This window comes from Aphelocoma coerulescens, chromosome 3 (genome assembly GCF_041296385.1).
Source record: "Aphelocoma coerulescens isolate FSJ_1873_10779 chromosome 3, UR_Acoe_1.0, whole genome shotgun sequence".
Lineage (NCBI taxonomy): Eukaryota > Metazoa > Chordata > Aves > Passeriformes > Corvidae > Aphelocoma > Aphelocoma coerulescens.
The window spans coordinates 75,972,375-75,996,621 of NC_091016.1; the positions used below are offsets into that span (position 1 = coordinate 75,972,375).

Here is a 24,247-nt window from a genome sequence, read left to right on the forward strand (position 1 = left end):
AGCAGCTTCAGGAGGCTCCAGCAAAGGGCAAAACCCTGCTTGCTACCTCTGTGGAATGGCACAAGGGGAAGTCCTGACTGAAACAATTCACTCTAATTACAAGGTAGAAGACCTCTCGCTCTGTGGGAGCTATTACTGTCACTGCTAGCAATGGGATTAATCTCACTTAACTCAAGGCATCCGGAATTTAGGTTTCTAATTCACAGTTACCACCTGAACTAGTTGGCCCTGTGGTAGGCAAACAGCAGTGCAACAAGCATTTTTTAGGGGTGCCAAGTCTGGAGAAGGAAAGGATTTAATTAAGTTAGAAAATTTGCTTTTAGACAATGAAATAAAAAGAAATTAATTTCCCCTTTAGAAGGAGGCAGCAAACAGCACTGAGATGTCTAGTTCATTATGGGAACACTTTGATTTTGGAAGGAGCTTCTGAAATTTGAGGAATTAGGAAGGGTGTTTTAAAATATCTGAGTTGTAGAGTCATAGGGATAACAACTCTGAATGGACAAACCTTGCCTTGAACCCTCACATGGCTGCTTGTGCTCACACATCAAGGGGTGACTGTGTCAATTTTATTACTGTAACCTGAAGTGGAAAGAAATAGATGGTGTTGCAGTTGCTATAAGTCATTAATGAGGATGGTTTCTAATTCGCTTAAATGCTGCATAAATATGATTATGATAGTTCCTAATAGATGTTAGATATTCCAAGCCTAATACTAGCTACACTCAGTCAAGAGGAAAACTGCTGCTGACCTTCTTTCCACTTTGCTGTTATTGATTCTTATAAGTTCATTCAAAGGTCAGAAATGCTATAAATATTCTTCCAGCAGGAAGCAACATACATAGGCGGGGATGCTTTAGGTCTTATAAGCTAGGAGGAAAAGAGATGTCCTGACAATTTCAAACAGACTGGATAACCAACAAGAATTTCTCTGATGATTTAGGTGAAGTGATTCTTCTGAAGCCTCACATAACACTGAAACCCAGATTCCTGGCTGTAGACTGAAAACCTGCCACGTCAAGAAATGTAAAGGTACCAAGTAAGTAAAATTAAAATAATTAAACCCAGAAAATCATTCGGTTAAAACACTTGCCCAAACCTAACTGTGATTCAGAGCTGTCTTCCTGAGGGGAAGTTACTGTTCCTTTTTAAAAACAACAAGGAAAGCTTGACTCATGCTGGGGCAGTATTATTGCTGGGATGGTAATTTCCATACATCTTTGTCTAACAGCTTGGGAAATGGTTTCTGATTCAGAAATATACTTTCATCACCAATAAAATATAAGTTTTTTCAGAGAAACCAAATCACTAACAAGACTCAATATCCTTTTTCTTGTGAGAATGTTCTTGCCTATGTGTAAACATGCATGTTTAAAACATGGCTCGAGGAACATCTGGTTTCATTCTGAATGATTATGCAAAATGTAATCAGTGAAGCTTATTCTCATTTAAATGACAACTGATTGTAATTTACTTTGGCAGAGTCATTTTTTGGGAAAGACTTTGCACAGCTTGCTTACTGCCATCTGCTCTGTGTCCTCTTAGGAGTTATACCTGCTGAGATGGGAAGGGTCTGAACCTGGGGTCTATCCCCAGCTTGGCTGGTGTTTACACTGTTAGACCCCAGCCCGTGGGATAGGGATCTCAGCTGGGAAGCCCAAGGTTAAGAGAGAAGCTGAGGCAAGGGTGAATTTATGCTTCAACAGTTATTCACCTACACTGAGCCATACCTAAACCCAGGTTAATTTTCATCAGTTCACCACCCCTGAGGCACCACCCTGTGCTGCTCCTCTGGCTGCGTGCCCTGCAGTGAATGCTGGCTATACACTGGGGCCAGGACCTGCCAGTGACTCACCAAAGAGCCTGCGGACACCTCACATCTACCTGACTGGGCAGAGACCTGGGGAAGAAAGTAATTCCAAGTGCCCAGAGGCCCTGTCAGCTGAAAGTGTGCTGGGTTTAACTACAATGTGCATACAGCTCCCCTACAGCCCCTCCTTCTGCCTTTCTCTAGAGAGCCTTTAACCCATTTCCACACAGACCCAGTTAGACTGGCTATTACGGTTACTGGTATTTTTTTTCCCTTTGAGCTGTGCAGTAGAATGAAAAATGCGTCAACTCTGTCGCTGCTTGTGCCTGTACCTGCTCCTGCCTCTTCTTGCCCATGGGCAGCTCCGGTGGGTTCCCTCTGCCTGCAGGCACCTCATGCAGATGGGCTCGCGTGTTCAGCAACTGAAGCTCTGGTTACCAACACGGGAGTTATTGTAAAACAAGTCCATTCTATGGTCCACAACTATCACACTGACACACCTCTCTGCAATTTAAAATAATGTCATTTCAGACCATGAGGGATTAATATAAAAGCTGGGTTATGTTCCAGTCTCACTTGCAAACACAGTCTGGTTCTGGATAGCATTTTGAGCTCACTTAAGAAAGACAAACTCTCCTTTCCAAAAGGGAAATCAGGGCAGGAGAGTGCATCACTGTACAAGGAGAAGGGGACCTGCACAGGTGGATTCTTCCAGTTGTAAAGGTGTAACAAGATGGGATGACTTAAGCTGTAGTTTCCCTGTGGGCATGTTCTCCATGAAGAAACAAGTACTTACAAGATTCCTGGAGGTAAAGCTTCATACCCTATCGGCACCCTTCTTAGGCTATCACCAAAAATTCCTGTGTATAGACCAACCAACTCTGCTGTGTGCTTTCCAGGATTCACTCAGGTACTAGTGTGTATTTTGCCATCCCTGAATTACTTCTGTGCCCTGGAAGCAGCTGTGAAATCCATCTGCTCATGAATCAGCACTTGCCAGTCCCCTGTCTGACTGGATGACTGGAGGGAAATGATAAAGAACAAATTATTTCCTTAACATGATATGCTGAAATGAAAGGTTAAGGCTTCCCAAAGTGACTGGTGATTTTGGCCATCTCCATTTTTGGCTATCCGAGCTGTTATTATTTTTTTTTCCCAGGAAAAGCCTGAAGATCACCTCCCCTTCCTGCCTTTTCATCATTCTGTGTTTTTTGGGGTGGCTCACGGTTGGTGAGACAGAGGCTGAACTAATCAAAGTAAAAATTCAGTTTTGAAAACTGGAACATGATTTTAAAGTTTACATAGGGAGTGATACATATTTCTTATGCTTAGCAATCCCAACATATATGTGTTCGATCCTACAGAGGACTAAATAACAGTACTACTAAAAGCTGGCAATGCTCTGGAAGAACACCACAGATAAAGCTGAGGAAAAAATACAGATAGCACCCTGTGGAAAAAAAAGAAACTAATTCTTAATAATTCCTAAGTACTGTTTACCACATTATTAACAATTACTTTTCTCAGGAAGGACTTCTGTCCTTCCACTGTTTTGTAAGGCCTGGTAAGACCAAAGTACAAAATAGTGTATTTTCAAATTGCTCCAGGCATATGTAAAAACCACAGAATCCTCTGAGCAGAAATTAAAAAAAAAAGAGTTTTTACATTTTTAGTTTTACCAAAACCTTTTAGGCTTTTATTAAAATCTGCCTTACTGCTTAAACTGTGCCAAGCAACAGGCTATGTAGAGATTAAACTGAAGCTTTACTTGTTTGTAAGAAAATCAGTAGTTTCTTTAGAGACGTCAGCAATTAAGTTTCTCAGAAATTTTACTTGTTAATTAACAAGAAGATCAGTAGTTCCTTTAGCAAATAAGTTTCTCTAGAAGGTTTTGATTGTTGTGTTACAGGAACTGAAAATAACATCTCCCTACAGATTAAGTAATTTGTTTTCAAATCTGTCAAAGCATCAACTTTTTGCCATCCCAGAAACAGTCTCGCTAACAAAGCATTTCTGTTTAAAACACTGATATGATGAAATACAAGCAAAGACATTTTTTTCTCAGAAAAGAAAAATCACTTTTAGGGAAATGATTCTCCTACAAGTTCATTTTTAACTGTAGTTCATGTGCAAATTTGGTGAGGGTTTTTCCATAATTTTATTTAATTGCATTTATGAATTAGAAAACTTCTACTTTGCAAGGATAAGTGGGACATAAATACATAATTTCACTTCTTCATTGCACATATTTTGTAAGGGGGTTTTGTCTGTTTTGGTTTTTTGAATTGGGATCTTGGAAAGGTACAAAATGGCAAGAAAAGAAATAAATTTCCTCTCTAGAGCACTTTTATTCTGGATCTCAGTTTTGTAAGAAGATCCGGAGCCTTAAAAATGAGAAGCTTCCAACATTCAGAAAAATAACCATGTTAAAATTAGTACCATAGTCTTCCTAGAGATCCCTATATAATTATGGAGAGAGACAGGCTTTTCCAGAAAGCATTTCCAATTAAAATAAGTTAGGAAAGGTAGGTAATTCAGGAAAAAAAACCTGACATAAACATTCCAGGAATATACAGTTCAGTTCAAGCACCTGTCCATAGCTGTTCTTACCAGGGGGTTCATGAGATGGAAGCAGAACACGGAGGGAAGCAGAGAAGATGAGATGAGAGCCATCAGACAGTTCTGACCTAACCTGTCACTTCAGAAAAATTTCTCAATTTCTAATGAAAATCAAAGTGAGACACACAAAGCATTTTCTTTGCACTGTGTAGCCTGTAATCTTTTAGTTTACCCAAACCCTAGTAATACCTACTGAAAAAAGACATATTGAAATTTGCTCTTGGACCATAGTCTTCCCCACTGAAAATTGACACTGAACTGTAATGTGGAAAAACTCCATGCCATCATTTACCTTGGCCTTAGACTTAAAAAAAATAACCCCAAGGACCAAAAAAAAGAATAAAAGTTCTTTAATCCACAGTTACAGAGAGACTAAGAATTCTTTCCCTGTATCTTATTACTTCAGGTATGAAATATATATGAGAACTGGAATAGACAGTTTGATTCTGAACAAATGTATCCCCACAAAGCAATATAAGGACCCGACTGCAAGGGGCCTTTGCTTTTCATTTTTAAAAATGTCCTTAAAAGATATTATTTCAAAGGGAATAATGATTGCATAGGAGACATTAGCATGCATAGTTATCACACATACTCATTTGCCTGGAATACACAATAGACATTTTCATTAACTTTTATATGAAAACTATTTATACAACAGGTTGATTTACGATTTATGAGTAGTTCCATTCTTTTTTCCTAACTTACTACATTGTCTCAAATCCCTGCTTTAATTTTATTGATTTATTCTGTCTGAAGTTCCAGCTCCAAATATTGGCTGTCTCCGAAGGGGAGAAGTTTTATATCAACCTTTGAAGACTAACTTAAGATTTAAGATTCCAAATGCAAAAAATAAATTTGGGAATTATAAATAAACAAATAAACAAGCCCACACAGCTTTCTGCCTGTTAGTCATTTTACAAGTAGAGCTGCAGATAGTGGTTATTAGAGCCTTGCTCAGCTTTAGTAATTAAAAAGAAGAACCCAACCCAAACACAGTATTTCTAAGGAAAACTGGATGCCTTAGAATGATCCGTCGTTTTTTCTGGAAATGAAAGCTAACATCTGAGACTACTGAGAGAGGGGTTCTGGCTCCTGTTGATCCAAGACTTCTTTTTATCACATGGCAGCAGAGAAACATTATGTTACACATGTAAAAATCATACTGATATTAAAGCCATTTGAATACAGCTGTCAGGGAAGAGACTACCTTGGCATTGCTTCATATATGTACTAAATAGTATTTTTATAGATTATTCATGATACTTGGCACTTCAAGTAACAATCAAAGAAAAAAATTTAATTAGAATATAATGCCATTAAATAATTAAAGACCATTTTCTCTTAGAAGATATAGAAACTGCCACTAATAATTTAACATCATAGATGGGAAAGAATATGAAACATACCCACAATCACACTCGGTGGTTTTGTTCAGTAGCAAACACACTTTATTCCTGATATATTTTCTGCCTTATATTTTATTTCCCTTTGCTCAAGAATATTCAAGAGATACCAAAAGAGATTGGGACCTAACACAGATTTTAGACTCTCCCCTTGGAGTCTGTTCATTTATCATCAATGAATCCTAATGGTGATTTTGCAATTTTTTTTGCAATAAGGATGATTTTATTACAGTCTCTACTGCATTTTATATTATTAGTATTCCTTTTAGATAAAAGCATTACAAAAGAAGGGAAGGAGAAGTGTGAGCATGTGATGGAAGACAGAGACATGACACGTTCAGTCTTGAGGTCTGGGGACAATTTCATGGCCCTGTGGATCACAGTCATGGATGAATTCAAAGGAGGGACAAAGAGTATGACAGGGTTAGAACAACTGGCATAGATTTCAGAAGCTGTTTAAGGTCTGCTTATAGGTAACACCAGAGTGAAAATCACCATGAAACCTTGTTCCTGTAGGATCTGTTGAGATACAGAACAACTTCACATTTAATAAAATAAAAAATGATAGGGAATTAATGTTCTAACAAACAGGAAGAGTTCCTACGTGTGAAACAGTCACTGTAAAACTCAGAACAATGTAACTTGCTGGAGACAGCAAGTAAAAATGGAAATTATTCCTTTCTGGCAAAGTATGTTTAGTTATCCTTTGAAGGGAAGACTCACATGAAAGATTTGTAGTAATGAATCTTCTGAAGAAGTAAAAGAAACGATTCCTCTGACACTTCCTAAGGCACAGGGAGGTGATTCCAGACAGCCAGCATGGCTTCACCAAGGGAAAATCCTGTCTGATCAACCTAGTGGCTTTCTATGATGGAGTAACTACAACAGTGGATAAGGGAAAAGCTACAAATGTCATTTATTTGAACTCCTGTACGGCCTTTGACATGATCCCTCTAACATCCTTCTCCCCTGAGACCCCACCTGGAGTACTGCATCCAGCTCTGGAATCTTCAGCACAGGAAGGACACGGACCTATTGGAGTGAGTCCAGAGGAAGGCCACAAAGTTGATCAGGGGGATGGAGCACCTCTTCTACAAGGAAAGGCTGAGAGAATAGTGATTATTCAGACTGGAGAAGGCTTTGAGGTGACCTAATTGCGGCCATGAAGGGAACTTACAGGAAAGATGGGGCAAGAATATTTACAAGGACATGTAGCAACAGGAAAGATGGGAAATGGGTTTAAATTGAGAGTTGCTTTAGATTAGATACTAGATACTGTGAGTATGGTGACGCACTGGCACAGGTTGTCCAGGGAAGTTGTGAATGCCCCTTCCCTGGAGGTGTTCAAGGCCATGTTGGATGGAGCTTGGAGCAACCTGGTCCACCTGAAAGTGTCCATGTCCACAGCAGGGGGGTTGGAACTAATGATCTTCAAGATTCCCTTCCAACCCAAACCATTCTATGATTACCTTTCCAGTCCCTTATCTGTGCATGTTGTGTGGTTTGCAAAACCACTTGGGTATCTATATGAAAATGTGCTTTACCTCGTTTCTCGGAACCAAGAGCATTGCGCCAGCTCTCTCTAAGCAGGAATTTCACAGATAAAATCTCTTGCTACTATTATTCCAGAAAAAATAAAAAATAATAATCTTGGAGCATTCAGTCTTAGTCTGGCAGTATCACAGAAGCACCTGGAATCTGTGGACAGTAATAATATATGAAGTGGTTTCACAGCAGATAAGAATCAAGTTAGAATGAACATGTTTGCTAATGAAGAGAAAAAGTCCTGGGGTCACTAACTACCTAGAAAAACATGCAACATACATATTGAAGTTTAAGACATCTGGAGCTCAATGTGAGTAATAAAGACAGGCTGAAGAACAAAGAGAGTGAGGAAGAAGATGGTACATCACTTTTGTTTTTGAGCTTTCAGGTTGCATGAACTAATTCCCTTTGGAACATTAGCTACAGAGGACTTGCTACTCACCTAAAGGATGCAGTGTCCCACGATTGTTTACCAGCCAAGAAATGTCCATTTTTTAAATTCTCTGACCTATTATTTCCCTCTACTTGGTGGGAGAGGCAGAGATGCTCCTAAACAACATGATTCTCTACACACTTGATATTTACCTCACGTGCAATAAATCCATATCTGCTGTTTGTTGTAGATCTCCTCTGCCACTTTGCAGTTCTCCTGGGTGCTTCATAAACATTGGGTAAGCTGCAGTATTTAGAAACTGTGAAACTGAGGCAGAGATCACCTGTCATATCAAACTGAAGCAGATCTCAGCCTAGGCTTTGGTTACGACTCCTCCACATGCTCTCAGCTCATTTCTAGGGCTTCCTAACCAGCTCCTTTCACTACTTGCTTCCAATAGCAGATCTGCAGTACGAAAACAGAAACGTGCTTTCTGCAAAAAAACAATTCTACAGAATAACCTTAATAAAAGCTTGACATTTTGGAGAACACACAAGAGAACTCTAAAGCTCCTTAATCAAAACCAGCACATACAGATTCATGGAAACTATGCTGAAGGGAAGCTTTCTGCGTCAGTTGCCAGCTCTCGCTCTGCCAGGAATGTACCATACACAACTTTATCTTTGCTTTACTACAAACTGCCTCAATTCCAATTTCCAAATTGGTTATGAAGCAAATCTCAAGGTTCTCTGTCTAGTCATCTACTTTTTTTGAATTCTACAGATGAAAACAATTATGTGGAGAATAAAGATGAATAAAACCTCATGGAGAATAAAGATGAATAAAACTCCCAACTTCTATCACATACTGTTTATGCGCACGTGATATATGTCAAAGAAGGTTTTCCCCCCTCAAAGTCATACTGGTAAGTCCCCTGTGTCACAGGTAATTTTTCTTTCTTCCAGGAATTCCATTTGGATTTTGACACCGTTTTAAGAACTGCAATGTGAAGTTATTTCTCTCAGGTTTGAACTAAATCTCAGTGGACCAGCAAAATTTAAAAACTTGTATTGACCCATCCCTCAGGCATCCCATATTCCATAGGTCCTGTGCCACTTCTGCAAGACCTTTGGGTTCCTTGGGGCTCTTGATTAGCACTGCAGGTCTGTAATTAGGCAGTGAGAACACCTCAGCTGGGATTCAGACCCAGGCGTAGAAACACAGTGTGAAGGCTCTACACCAGGAAGCGCAGCACTGGGTCAATGGGCCGATGTCCTCTGTGCAGTGGAGGCACTGCTGTTTGGGCACTGCAAAGCCCTCCACAGACCAGGCCTGCTGGCCCTTCACTGCCTACAGTGGGAGGTGGCTGACGATAGATGATAGATAGCCAGAGCAGTTTCTACACACTGTGGTTTCTGTATCTATTACTGGTACTTAATTGTTTCAAAATACACCTCTGATTTTTGACATACGGCAGCACCCTTACAATGTACTTCTGAGTCAATTTTTGTTTGAGGGAGTGTGCTGGTTTTGGCTGGGGAAGGGTTAATTTTCTTCAGAGTGGCTGGTAGTGGTCTGTGTTTTGGATTTGTACTGAACAGAGTGATGAAAATAGAAATGTTTTTGTTATTGCTGAGCTTACACAGAGTTAAGGACTTTTCTGCTTTTAGTACTTTCAAGCTGGCTAGAAAGTTGGAGGTGCCATAGGAGCTTGGGAGGAGACACAGCTAGGACAGTGACCCAAACTGACCAAAGGGATATTCCAGACCATATGACATCATCCTCAGTACATAAAGTGAGGGGAGGAAGAAGGAAGGGAGACACATTTCGAGTGATGGAGTTTGCCTTCTCAAGTCACTGTTATGTGTGACTTGTGACGAGCCCTGCTGTCCTGGGGTTGCCTGAATACCTGCCTGCCTGGAAGCTGTGAATTGTTTTGTTTTGCTTGAGGGCACAGCTTTTGCTTTCATTAAGAAACTGTCTTTATCTCCACTCATGAGTTTTCTACCTTCTACACTTTGATTCTCTCTCCACTCCTGCTGCTGGGGGAGTGAGTGAGTGCCTTGGCTGCTGGCTGGGGTGAAACCACGACAGTGAGAGGCTTGCAACTCCATATAAAAAAATAGCTTCTGAAAATGATCCACATTTCTCTGATACAGATTTGGCAAGAAGAAAAGCCAGGTTTTGAATAAGCTACCAAGAGTGTAACATCCTACTTAGAAAGAGCAGAAGAGTCTGGTAATAATCTACATAAATTTATAAGCTTTCCAGTGGGATATTTATTGTTCCATGGACAAAATAAAATGTATCTGTAAATACAAATAAAATGTATTTAACCATCTAATAATAAAAATGCACAAAACAAATCAAAAGGAAGTATGTATTCTCTTAATGCCAGAACAGCTGTGGAGTTGTACATGGTTTGTCTCCCTAGTGTTCCTTTAAGTCTTTTGAAATTTTCAATTTAGTTCTTTGCCCCAGTCATGGACACTCTTGATGGACAGTCTTGTATGTGCTTGGAAATAGAATGCAGGTGAAAAGACATTCATAAACATAATTCCCCTAGTCTAGTATTGTTGGTATTGAATTGAATTATCTGTATAAAAAATTGCTAGATGTTCTTCACCATTTCTATGGAAGCATAAACATGAGAACTCAAGGTATTATTCCAGAATGGCTGCTACTAATGTTACCACAAGCCTGTGACCTTGGTGTTGTTAGCACCATGCTCTAACTAGCTGAGCTAATCTCAGGGCTAATAGGAGTCAGCTTGGCAAGCATTGCTCATGTATGGAACTGTGCATTTGCTTTTGTCTTCCATACAGACCTGGGTCTCCACATTCAGTGCAAAATCTTCCATAAATCCCAATCATTTTTATGCACCACATATTATTATTGCACTATAAATGTAGTCTAAGTTGAGTGCTGACTGCTTTGCTTCTAAATCTTGTCTGTCTCTTCTTAGAGAATATGGAGGAAAAGATCGTCTCCCCTTAAAAACATTTTCATGTCTTAGAGAAGAATTCCCTTAAGCCAGATAATTTTTTTGCTGAACACAGTTTTGTCTGGAATACAAAGTGGTCATTTAGGCATTTTGGTTTTGGTTTTGAAAACACAGACTTACGCTATGGCAATTTATGTTCTATGGGCACTGACTGGAGAGAGAAGATTGGGTTGACAGGCCCTTAGCTCATTCTGCTGTGAAAAGAAGCTGCATTTTTTTGATTAATTTGGCTTCTGAAGTGTGGGAGTTTTCCTGCCTTGTCTCTCTGGTACAATCCAGATCAGACTGTATCATGGTCCTACTCTCTGCTAGAGTCCTGAAATAAGAGACAATAAAGAAACAACACCAGAAAGTGATCACAAAACTATGACTGAGGATTTTCTATAGATCTCGACTTTTAATGACCTCCCAGTCGTATGGTATGTGTGTTTAAAGGCATTTGACATGCTTCTCTATGAAGGAAGTTTCTTCCATTAAAATGAAACATAAACATGGCCTGAACCGCTGGTATGCAACTGTCTTCCAAAATAAACAACTAGTCAAGTTTATCACTTTCAACATTTTGAAGTAATTACTGGATAACTATTGAATAATTTGATTAATTTCAGTATAGAACACATGAAGTTCAGAGGTCCAATTCCTTGAAATTATAAAGGATATATTAATGAACCAGAAAAATTAAATCTAGCAGAATTAATTGAAATAATATTAATTTTCCCATTATGCTAAATCTTTAAAAAGGGCTAAAAGGATTTTCACAGTCAAGACTGATGAGTCCTTATCCAAACCCGGTTTACAGTTCTTCACTGCTTCTGGATTAGGACATTAGATATGTTAGGTGAATATGCAGATCTGCTGGAGATACAATTCAGGGGAGGTCATTCAATATCTTGGTTCCTTGGCTCAAACAGAAAAGCCAGTGCTTTTATTTTCTACCATTTGTTTATCTGGTCTGCCTGTGGGTTTCTTGAAGACAGAAACTGACTCTTATCACATCCTTGCACAGTTCCTTAAAGAAAAGAGGTTTAAGTTTTATCCTTCAAGACCTTGAATATAACATGATATAATCAATAGCTGGGATCTTGTAGTAGTGTTACTGTAGTAGTTACTGTAACTCCTTTTGAAAATGAAAACATACTCTCCATACACAAAGAATTCTGTTTTGGAGTACTTGGCAATTATGCTAAACATGTTTTCCAGTTTTAACAAAAGGAATATTGTTGATACCATGCTTTTGAAAGCAGCATTTTTAACTTTCTTTGAACTAGTTTTCTGTAATATTCTTATCAGCTCTGTGCCAAACACGCTATTTAATATCAAAGGTAATCAGCTGAAGCAACCCCTGCTGTCTTTATGCAGAAGCAAGTTGCAGTTTTTTACTGTTTTGATTTTTGGATGAATAACTTCTTATTCCTTTTATCCTCTGAGGTACTTTGAACACTATGCAAACATATAAAGACCTTGGCCTGACACATTTACAATAATTTTTTTCTTTTAAAGAAGGATGGGCATTGGAGAATGCATCCACAGCTCAGCCTTCATCTCAATGACAAAGCAACAAAGAGATGCCTTATTTCAAAGACTGTTTAATTTTTTTTCTTTTAAAAAAATTTTTAAATAGACAAGGAGTTGTTTGTGAACAACAATGGAAATAATGGGGCCTATCTTCCTATGAAGTTGTTTCTGCTGTTGCATTCACTGAATGTCTAATAGGGTGCAGAGTCTCACGGGTGCTTTTCCAGTAGCTGGGTCATTTGTAGCTAGGCTCTCATGGATGGACACTCAGATATCTAATCAAGGGGAAGTTTATACTGCAGCCTTTCTCCGTGTTGGCAGTGATAGACCCATCTTTTCCTCTCCAGCCTCTTGAGGCTGTAATATCTCTGAGAATGCTAGGCCAGACTCAAATGTGGTTGAAATTGCAGTATTGATAGAGGTTCGCAGTAGGGGATGGGCGGAAATTCCTACCCGCACATACCATGAGATTGCATAAGCCTCAATGCTTAGGCAAACAGAGTACATGTTAAAGAATTAGCCTGTGTCCTGGCAGTTCTGCTGGCTAATGTGGTTGAGCCAAAGGAGCTCAAGAAGGAGCACCAAACCCAATTTCCATTGGGTGGTTCAGTTGATAACAAGGTACCTCCTACGGCCAGATTCAGGCTGAAATTCTAGCCCTTGGCCCAGGCTCCAGGTTTACAGTGAATTGGGGTAGTCGGGCAATTCAACACGGTGCTCTCCCGTGAAACAGAAACAGAGTTTTGCTGCTCCTGACGTGCTGTAAAATGCCTGAGTGAAACCCATCATTAGTATAACAAATTTGTATAAATGATGTGATGACAATCTGGCCTCACAGCACTTCTGAAGCAAGTACCAGTAAAGCCCATTCAAAAAACAACCCCAAATAAACACAAAAATCCACACTTGCTCTATTCCTCCTCCTAGGAAAAGGGATGGCTTCTCAGCTCAGATTTCCACTGTAAGGGAAAAGTCATTCTTTGGCTACCACATGGTCCAACTACTACAGAGTCACCACTTGAAGAACTTACACCAGTTTAACCATGTCACTGTAGTAGAGGATGCACACACCATCAGTGCAAACTGCAGAGTGTCTCTTGCATTTCACGAAAGGTTTAAAAATGACACACTGCCAATTAGCAATCAACTATGCATTGTCAACTTCTAATTCATTATCTCTGTAGTGGAACAAAATTGTACAAAACATTTGCTTTTATGAGGCAATGACCATCAAATACAGTAGCCAAGGACTTTGGAAACTATCAGAAAAAATGAAGCCTGTGACTTTAACAACCTGCTCTGCAAAAGGATGCGAGTCTGTGCTGGCCCAGCTTTATTCTGCTTTTTGCACCTGTTTTAAATGCTTTCACACAGAACTTTGTACTGAACACATAAAATTCAAAATCAAAACGGTCACAGTCAACTAAGGCTACGTTTATAAAAAACGAAATAAAATAAAATTTAACTGTTGGAAAGAGTTTGTTAACCCATCAGGACAGTTAAAAGACTCCCATCTAACCTATCCCATAGATAATTACAAACATTGATGACATGATAGGAAATAATCGCCTCTATTCTCAAATGATTCCCAAAGTATTGATTTCAAACTACACACAGGTACTATCTAGCAAACCTTATAAAGATTAATTGGTAAATCCCTTTGATTACAAGGTAACATCTGTTGATTTTCTAAATGTTTGTCTACAGCACATAAATAATATCAGGAAACCAGAAGTCTTTGAGACAGCTGTTTACACTATCAGAAAAATAATCTGTGGAGTGGCTGATATCTTGCAAAGGCAGTACACAAAGTGGAATAGTTTTAGACTAAGATCATTTAAACAAAGGGTAGGAGGTGAAACAGTCATCCAAGAGGCCTGACATTGTGGATTTTTTTAAACACTCTCTGAGCCTCTCGAGTGGATTATGAATATCTGTATGAAAGCAAACCCTGGTTTATGAGATGAAATTTGTATGTGTCTTCCACTGTCAGCTCTACTGGCCTCCCCTAGCCTGCTTTTCAGAAAGTAGAGTCAGGCATTGATTATGTTGCTAAAGAAGGCGTCATCTGAAAGGAAGCATCTTTATAAGGTGTCTCCATAATCCTTACAGTTTTTCAAAATAAAAATTAAAAACGGCCAGGTTATACCACTGAATATGAATTATTTCTATATAATCATCCATACCAACCAGTTGCTTGATAAAATGAAAATCCCTGGCCGAGATAAGAGTAGGGAATTATTTCTCAGTGGTGGCTTGGGTATAGAACAAGATACTTTATCCCTTTCAAAAGTGGACCTCCTACTGCCAGCTTATTACAGAACCTGTTTCTGATATTAGAGCAGTAAGAGACTCTTCATCTTAATATCATCATCCTGCGACGTACAAAAAGATCTAGTTTTGAAAACTAGAGTACAAAATATCATTACTTGTTAGTTATAATATTTCTTTTTCTTTCCTAAATAGCTGGAAAATAAATGAAAAACAGGGCCAATACACTTTAAAGAATTGCTAAACAGCATTTCCCTAAAAAGAGCAGCATTGCTTTTAAGGGCCATAAGGCACTGTGGGATGTTGCAACAATATAAAGGCAGTCATTTTAGAAGAGATTTGGGAAATGGTTACAGACTTTATACCTCTTGAATAATGCAGTGTGCAGCTAGCACAACCTGTCCATGCCACTCTGTGACAAGCTCCCAGCAAAAATGCATTATTATGTTGTCTCATGTTACAGAATATACCCAGACAGACTGATAGGAAGAAGGACCATCTCCAGAAGAATGGATACAAGCACAGCTGCATTACATAAAGGAACACCCCGAGCCACCAGAGGAAAAGATTACACAGGTGACCTTTGCTGGTGCTGTTGTTATTCTGCTTGTGCCTCCTGAGATGTGCAAGAAGAGGCCCTTCATGGGCTTCCCTGCAAAAGGCTTCTGAGACCCACGGGAGGATGGTGCTGCATCCCTGCTGTGACTGGAGGGCCAGCTGGGAGCACCAGTCTGCCCAGTACCTGGGTACATCATTTTAAGCTATCTGACATATTAGCCTTATTGCAAAAGTTCTCCTTGAGACAATGGTAGAAGTCAAAAGCAAAGATCTGAAATTCAAAAAGCCCCACCAGCGTGAAATCCCTTTCCTATGTATGTTTCCATGTGCCGCTCTGCTCTTATGCAGCCTCTTCCCATGCTCTCCCTTCCCACCACCTGGCTCCCCCAGCCCCTCTCCAATTCATCTTTGCCTCACACAAACATCCTTGTGCCCCCCTGCATTCAGGTCAACAGATTCTCCTTCCCCCCCTTGCTCATGGAAGGAGCAGTGGGCAGCCGAGCTCCCAAGATGTGCAGGGAATCCACATCAAACAGAAGAAAAAGTCTAATTTAATCCCAGCACTGGCCTGGGTCTAGAGGCATAGACCAAATACGTGGGAAATACAACAGCCTTTGCAGACTGAGGGCTACAACCCATGTATTTGAGAAAGGATTCACAGGTGCAGCAGAAGAACAGGGTCCTATTGGGAGAGTGAGTTCTTCACTAAATATCAAGTTTCTGCATAAAAATACCAACAAATGTGCTGTCATATCTGTGATCAGCTAAGGCCTAAATCCAAAACTATTTAAAAAATTGAATCTACACTTAAATATGATCTTAAATAAGATCATATTTAAGTCATACACTTAAATAAGATCTGATGATATAATGCAAGATAAGATTGGTAAGAAACATAATTGGAACAACTGAAATAGCAAAAAAGACTAGCTATGCTTTCATGCTTTAATCTCACAGGCTGACGTACAAAAAAAGAAATATCTTTTTCTGATCAAGGTAGCCTTCACTGCGAGAGGTAGTAACTGAGATACCTATTATACCACAATCATAGCTATTGAGCTATATTGTAGATTCAATTCAATGCATTTTCGTTGAAAATTTTAACAGAATTTTCTAGAGCTGGCATTTATATTCTTCAAATGAGGGAATAATGCAAGACTATTTAAATGAGATATATAATAGTGCTATATAATGTTTTAAAAATTCCACATTTTAATATATATTCTATAGTTTTACTAAGGTCTTATAAAATTTACAGGGTAGTATTTTGATATTCTTCTGGTGGTAAAGACAGAAATCGCAAATAAAAAGAATAACCTAAAAAGAAGTTAAATTCCTTACACATGAAGAAAGGCACCTCCTTCCTCATCCTGGTCCTCAGGCCTAAATATCCTTAGAAAATAAATGCAAAAACCTAGTTATCAGGAGAATCAGCCCTGATTCTCCACCCAGTTCTGTAGCCCATCTCCAGCATAGTCAAGCCCAGATGTCACAAAAGATGGCAAAAGAAAACTCAAATAGCAGACATGGGATCACCCCTCCTGAAGTCTTGCAGTCCCTAATAACCAAAGATGGTCTTCAGTCCAGAGGTATGGTGTTTTATATCCTGTCCCCTTATTTTCTTTTCTAATTGGTCCTTTCAGCTTATAGAATTTTCTTGTATTTTTAGAGGGCTAGAGAAGAAGACTGAAGGAGGAAAAATGATTCTGCACAGAATTGTTAAAATGGCAGTTACCAGAAAATCATAAAAATTAGAGGACTGAAAGTTTCTTAAACGGGAATGCTACATTCTGCAGCAGAGGCACCTTGAGATGGACAGAAATTCAAATTCAGGAATAAGGCACACAGCCTGGAAGTGTAACTGAAAGCAGGCTTTGAAATGTGGCATCCACTGGCACTCCGTCAATAGGATTGTTTTCAGCCTGTACAGATATATACACACATATATGAGGCTATACATAAGTTTTTAAGTATGTGTTTCAAATTCAGACACTGAACAGCCAGCAATACATTTTTAATTTATCAAAAAACCCCCAGATCAGAAAAGACAGCTGCGCCTGAGCTGAAAATAAAAGATATATAAGCCTTCTTTAAGACCAAGCAGAATTCCCTGTAAATACAGACTTAGAGAAGGCTTTCAGGGAATTAAGGTTTATCTTTAGCATTTCAATTATAATTTTGGATTGTAAAACATATATTTGGCAATGATCAGAGCTGGCAGTCAGGCTAGTAATTCGATATGCATTAAAAAGTGATGCGAAAATGGGAAAGCTCTGCTGTCAAATGTTACAGAAATCTTCATGTATTGCAGATTATCATATAATTCACAACTGTATTTTCTATTTATATTCCTTCACACCCTTAGTGGAATGATAAATTATTTTAAGCTGAATGTAGCTGTTGAAAGCAAAGAAAATCCTTCATTGTCAACACAGGATTTACACAAACATTTTCAACCTGATCCTTAGATCCTGTAGCTCAAGATATTATTAATACTTTCAAGAACCATGAGAAGTATTTCCCTATGTAAAAGAAAATACAACCTCATGAATAACAAGTAAATTATGGAGTATTCATATTATGGTAGCAAAGTCTGGGGTTTTTCTTATGTACAGCAGCGCTCTCACAAAATATATCCTTTGCTACATAACTTACCCCTAATTATAAAAACTGCTTTGCCAGGTTAAAATAAATGTAGCTGTCCTAAAATCTGTAAAGATTCACATAAACTGTTCCTCCACTTAACAGAATGGTACTTTGAAAGACAATTACGCAAAATTAAATAATTAATTATTCTGCTTTTCAGTGTCCCAGTCACACAAATCTTTTAGGCTTTCAAACAGTGTTTTGGTTGCTTTAGATGATGCACATCTTGAAACTCAAATGAAATACTGATGCAATTTTAATTGAGCAATTAAAATAATGTTTCATGGTTTCTAAATGGACTGGCTCTAAAATTACTTGTCTACTGAAAAAAACACATTTTCAGAGCTGTTACCCAGTATCACATTTCCAGACAATGCCTCCTTTGTCATCTTGTCCTGTTTCTCATTCTCCTTCAAATGCCTACTGAACACAATTGCCTTTTGAACTTATTCACTGAAAAGAATTTATCCTTCTCTTTAGTAAACTTCAAAACCTTTCCTTTAGTAAATCTGCAGCAGAAGTCCTGTTATAGGCAAATAACATTTAGCACCAGCACACAATGAAACACTTGGGATGTTTGAAATTAAGAACACATTCCGTATCTTGTGCCTTATCCTTAAGTCCATTTATAACCCAATAAAAGATGGTATCATTAGGAATTTATTGCAGCTCAGACCTACTGATGGTTGGAAGAACATGGCTGAGACTCAGATCTGGAGAAATGGATAGCAATGACAAGCAATTACTTCAGTTCATTTTTTACAACACATTTCTTCCTAGAACAAGCTTTTATTCCCTAAATTACATTAGCAAAAGTTTAGTCTCTGTGCTTTAAGAAAATATTTATTATGATGTCCACCTATAGTTTTTTTACTTTTTCAAAGGAAAAATAAGTAAATTTTGTCTCCCTGATATGCAGCACAATGACCAAACTCTTCTGCCTGAAGTCTGTAGTGCCAACAGGAAGAAACAAAGTCGAAACTGAAATTTTGAATTTTCAGTGGTTCTGATACAAAAGAAAAATTAAAAAAAATTCTGAAAACTGCTCCCTGTCAACATATCAGAAGCTTCACCGTATACTGTTTCAGCTGCTGTGAGGAACACAGAGGGAGGGCAGCAAAATAAACATTATAGAAATGTATTATTATTTCAGGCATTTTCTCATATAAATGCTCCTACTTTTACAGTTTAAACTTCATGTACTCTTAAACAAGCTCTATGGTACTTTTAAACATGCCTCTAAAAACCTGTCCTATGTGTATCATTCTTTGCTTTGAATGTTGTGGCTGGGCTTTCAGAAGAAACCAGTTACTTTCATTCAAATATAATAACAAACAAAACCCCCCTCCCACGTTAGTAGTTACAATAAATTATTTATCTGATGATTGCTTTAGTTACGTTTGTGTCCCTTATCTACTTAGATAGTGAGGTGTCCAGAACAGAAACTACATTTTATTTAGCATTAATAAGGTATTCATGTAATGAGTGATTGACTGACATTTGAGCCCCGTTGCATTGTCAAGATATAAACTGAATGAAAACCACCAAGTCAATAAGAGGACTCCAGATAATGCTGTTCCTGTTTGAAAGCAGAGAAAGAAAGAGCTTCATGAAAATTGGTCCTTACAGTGTAATGTAGTGATTAAGCCAGTGCTACACAATATCAATGGAGAGAGTAACTTGGTCTTCTCCCTCTAGTCTGCCCTTGTTTGCACAAAAACCCCCACCTCGTCAAAGTATCTTGGAGCTTTTTGGCTGCCTATTAAATTTACTGAAACTGTCCAACAGGTTCAAAAGTTGCTGGCTGGATTACTGACAGAGGGACACAGCAGGATTTCCTTGGGAAGTCAGGCTAATCAGATTGTTTAAAAGAAATCCAAAGTGAATTACATTTTATTTTCAGTTTGCCTTATACGAAACTAAATCAAATGGTTGCAGAATTGAGCCTTTTTCATCCTTTAAGATTTTACTCCCCTCCCTCCTTTCACACAAATAGTTTCAATTTCCCTTCTGAGATTATGTTTTTTTCAAATTGTCAACTTGGCAACTATTTGAACTAATCACACCTAAGATACTTCTTACTTATTTTCCTATATAAATATGTGAAACATTAAAATGTAGTTTCAATATGTATTTCTGCTACTTGTTTCAGTTTTACTGTAAAAGTTCCACAAGCAAAATTTCTTTTGAGCTGCAATGCTAACTTTCCTGTCATAAAATGATAAAATATGGTTCAGTGTATGCTGACTTAAGTTATTTTGCCTATAAGATTAATTTTTAGGTAACATTTAACCATAAAGGTATTTACCAAAATATGGAAGAATTAACTGTCTTCAGCAATGTTACATTGTCATTTGTAGTTCAATGAACACTGCTCTTATAAACCTCTTGTGTTAATTACCTTAATTACCTTATGGACAACATTGCCAAGTGTTTCAGATTGTTTTAATTATATTAACTGACGGGCACTTCCTTTTCACCTACTCCATCATTATTTAGCCAAACACATTTAATGCTGTCAGATTTCCATCATAAAACATTTCCTTCAGTTTTGCAATTTTATTTGTACAGTTCTCTGAATTTCCTTTAAATTCTTTAAATATTTCTGCTATTTTTTTTTCCAGAACCAAATATTGTTTTGTGTGCATGACCCTGTCAGCACAATAAAGAAAAAGATTCTTCTTCATTAATGATGCAATATTTGAGCCCCCATGTAATTTTAATTACTATCATAGCTCTGCCTTTCAATTGTCCTCAATACTGTAATTTTTAATTTCTCAGTGCTTCTCAGTCTTAACAGAATTTTAGGAGTCCACTTCCCACCCCATTGCCAGTGTTCAGTCCCCTTTATTTAATTTCTCCTTTTTTTTTTTTTTTAACCATAGAGGTAAGCAGATGAGAAGAGGCTTACAGCTGCAACTTACCGAGAGTTCGGAAAGGTCTTTGGTTTGGTGTATGGGAGAAGAAACCAGGTTTCAAAGCATTTGTGATCAAAATGTCAAAATACTCTTCAAAATCATTCCTAGAAAGTAAAGTAAATGTGATTAGATAAACTAACAAATTAGCTAAATGCCATACAATACTCTTTAAGACTTAAGAAAATATCAAAGTACTTCTTTAAGGCACTTGCTTCTGTGACTTTTTTTTTTCAGTGCTTGTTCAGTGTCACTATTATCCGTATTTTCCTGAGGCAGTCAAAAAGGAGTCACACTTTGATCTTTGGGAACACTCATTATTTGTAAAAAGATGTTCCTTGATCTCAGGAGAACATGTAACAGATCGCATATTTTTAATCTGAGATGGCAACATATGCATAGACACGCACAGAAAGTTGTAAATGAGGGATATTCTTTTCAAAGAAGAACATATGAGGTGATGGGCTAGGAAGTAACTGAAGACACTTAAACACAGGTGCTTATATTGTTGGTATCTGTAGGGATGCACAGGCCTAAGATGCCACTGGCAGACAAGAGAGATCTAATTTACAGCCAAGGAAAATTAGAGTGTGATTTCACATATTCCAAAATTGAAGAACCATTTTGAAAGCTGAACTCCCTCTTCAGATTCCACTGGCTGCTCCCACTACATCCCTGCTAGTTACAGGGAGGTTGGACATGTGACTACAAATAAACACCATCAGCTTTGAGTCTTCATCTACCAGCTGATTCCCACCACTAAATTCAGATTTTTCAAAGATCTTTAGGTCCACATATACAGATTGTTATCTGAACTCTGGAAATCCCATCATTTTAAATGGGTTTAAATGTCTCAGCATGATATATAAGAAAACATTCCTCATCTATGATGTACTTTATTTTATTAGAAGTGCTTCATTGCTTAGGTGACTTCATTGCCTACAACATCCAAAAAATGATGGATACTCTTGCATGGAAAAAAGAAATCACAGATGGCAAGTCCAAGATGGACACAGGCACTGAAATGCTATCAGCAGTAGAGGAAGTTTGCTGGAAGTAAACCAGCTAAGTGTATCACTTTCAAATAATTCATGATCTTCCATAGGACTGAGATATCTTATCAAAATCTGAACGCTCTCCCTATGAGAGACAGCTTTTGGGTTGTGCTCAAAATTACATTTCAGCCTTAAAATAAAGGTGCTTTTCTAATGAAATTTTAGATTTGTCTAATTTTTCTCCACTTGTGACCACATGTAAACCTTTACCTTTTTAAAAGAACCATTATCAAATATTACAATGGTATGTTTTCAAAATTTGCTTCCATGTGGAAGATTCCAGACACTGAGCAAACAGGCCAGACTCTTCTGTCCTCAGGTGAAAAGTATTGACAGAGACAAACTTTTCAAATTAGGGTCTGGTGCAAATAATGCATCCATGGGTAAATTAAGCTTGAATTTGCAAAACAAAGCAAACATTTCAGGAGTACAACAAAGAACAATTAACAAGTGAGAGGATGAGAGGATATGGCCTCAAGTTGCACCAGAGCAGGTTTAGATTCAATTTCACAAAAAATTTCTTCACAGAAAGGGTGGTCAGACATTGAAACAGTCTGCCTAGTATAGTGGTGGAGTCACCATCCCTTGATGTGTTCAAATAACGTGTGGATGTGGCACTTGGTGTTATGGCTTAGTGGTGAACACAGAGGTGCTTGGTTAATGGTTGGACTTGATGATCTTGAAGGTCTTTTCCAACCTAAATGACTATGATTCTATGATTTGTGGAAAAAGTGGCAAGTGCTTTGTTTAAAAAAATTAAAACAGAACAAACAGAGTTTTCAGAAGATAAGAGTTTTTCAGAAGATTTGGTAACTTTTCATTGATCTGTTGAAAAGTTATGCTTTCTGGGAAGAGATGCTGTGGGCTTTTTTGAAACAACATATTCAATCTCATGTACAAAGCTACTGTTTTTATGAGAGACCTTGTGTTATGTTACTGTGTAACACTATATACAAATCAAATCTGTTCCAGTTTGGTAGAGTGGCCTGTGGTTCCAGTAAATAGCTAACACAAAGGGTAGGATGTATCTCATCCATGTATCATAACTTTGACCTCCTAAAAATTGCACACTGAATTCAGACACCACAGACAGAGCCAGTGGAGAAACATCCACATTCTTGAAAGGTAATTCATCCCACTTATTTCGGACATAACTCTACAATGCAGAATGAATTGCTGAGGATAATGCCCAGTGGTTTATCTCCACTAACCACAGAGGGAAACAAAATGACCAGCTTCAAAAAATCCCTCACTTTTAGGTGGCTAACATTCCTGAAAAAGTGAAATACACTTGGCTTCAGTGACTATGTGATGACTGAGTCGTCTTTAGGTGTGCTCCTGGCAACATTTAAACATTCAGTTAACTGGACACATGAGGACAGCATCCTCATGTTAGGTAAGACTGAAAATTCACACCATGATGCTGTTGTGTGGATGAACTGGCACTTGCTTTCTTAGGTTTACATGTTTTATATACTGGTCCCAGCAGTATGTCTGTGCTCTGGATGGGAAACAGTTCTCATTTGATTTCAAAATGAAGTTTTTTCTTACACTTCCTCTCCCTACTGAAATGTCTTCTAATTAAGGACAATTTGGTCAGATGAACACAACTGGGATATTTTGCTCATGAAATAATAAATGATACACTTAAGCATGAATTTCCAAGCACAGATTTTATAAAGACAATAATTTCTTAGTCAAAAAGGTGCTTCTTTAATAAAGTTCAAAAAACTAAACAGTTACAAGGTAAGGATATCAGGAGTAAGAGGCTAAAATTTCACATGCATCTCCGTTTTCCATATTTATCATAAGGGTTTTTTATTTCATGCTATACAGTTTTGGACTTCTCAGTATCATACTGATTACCTGAAAGAAGTAGGAGTAGAAATTAATAAAGGACTATGTAGGTGCAATTCATAAGTGTTGACATCAAGAATAAAATGCAGTGTTGATGTCAAGAATAAAAAGCAGTTAGCCTGGTCAAATTAAAGTTAACATCAGAGGTAGTAGGAGTGAATCTAAACTATATTCCAGTACAGCAAAAAGCAGCACAGGTATGTAGAGTCTTTTAGTCTGAAATGAGAAGCCTGGAACAAACAAAACCAATAAAAAGTTTAGATTTTCAGGAAAATAACCCCACTTCAGTAAAGTTTAATGGACAGTGGAGTACTCAGTTCTCCAGAAGCTACTTGGAAGCCACACTGCATGAATCCCTGGAAAACATGATTGTAATAAATACCTTAGACCATCCTACCCTTCTGTGGAAAGAGAGAGTGGTGCAGTATCCTTCTAGCAGAATATCTTTTTTGGTGTTTGAAAGGCAACTGATCGTTCTGATACCTTGCTTACTGTCTTCCAGCAGGATCTCTCCAGCTGCCTTAAACAGCTGAACACTATTCACCAAGGAATGGAAAGCCAAAATCATTATATGTGGCCAAGAATTTACTTTTGTACCAAATTTTCATTTAGGAAATAACTAGACAGATCTACACAAAAGAGTTAATTCACAGGCATCTTGCTCATAAGCAGA

General features: G+C 38.1%; 1 protein-coding gene across 7 annotated transcripts in view; it reads right to left on the minus strand.

The window, feature by feature from the left end:
- The window catches only part of NT5DC1 (5'-nucleotidase domain containing 1), a 132,451-nt gene that overhangs the window by 20,713 nt on the left and 87,491 nt on the right, over window positions 1-24,247 (minus strand). For all 7 annotated transcript variants that reach the window (XR_011149945.1, XR_011149944.1, XM_069010944.1 and 4 more), the window contains exon 8: window positions 20,672-20,769. Coding sequence is in view for 5 of the 7 variants with exons in the window: in XM_069010944.1 (XP_068867045.1) it covers window positions 20,672-20,769 (98 nt within the window). In the remaining 2 variants the exon portion in view is untranslated. The remainder of the gene's footprint in view (window positions 1-20,671; window positions 20,770-24,247) is intronic.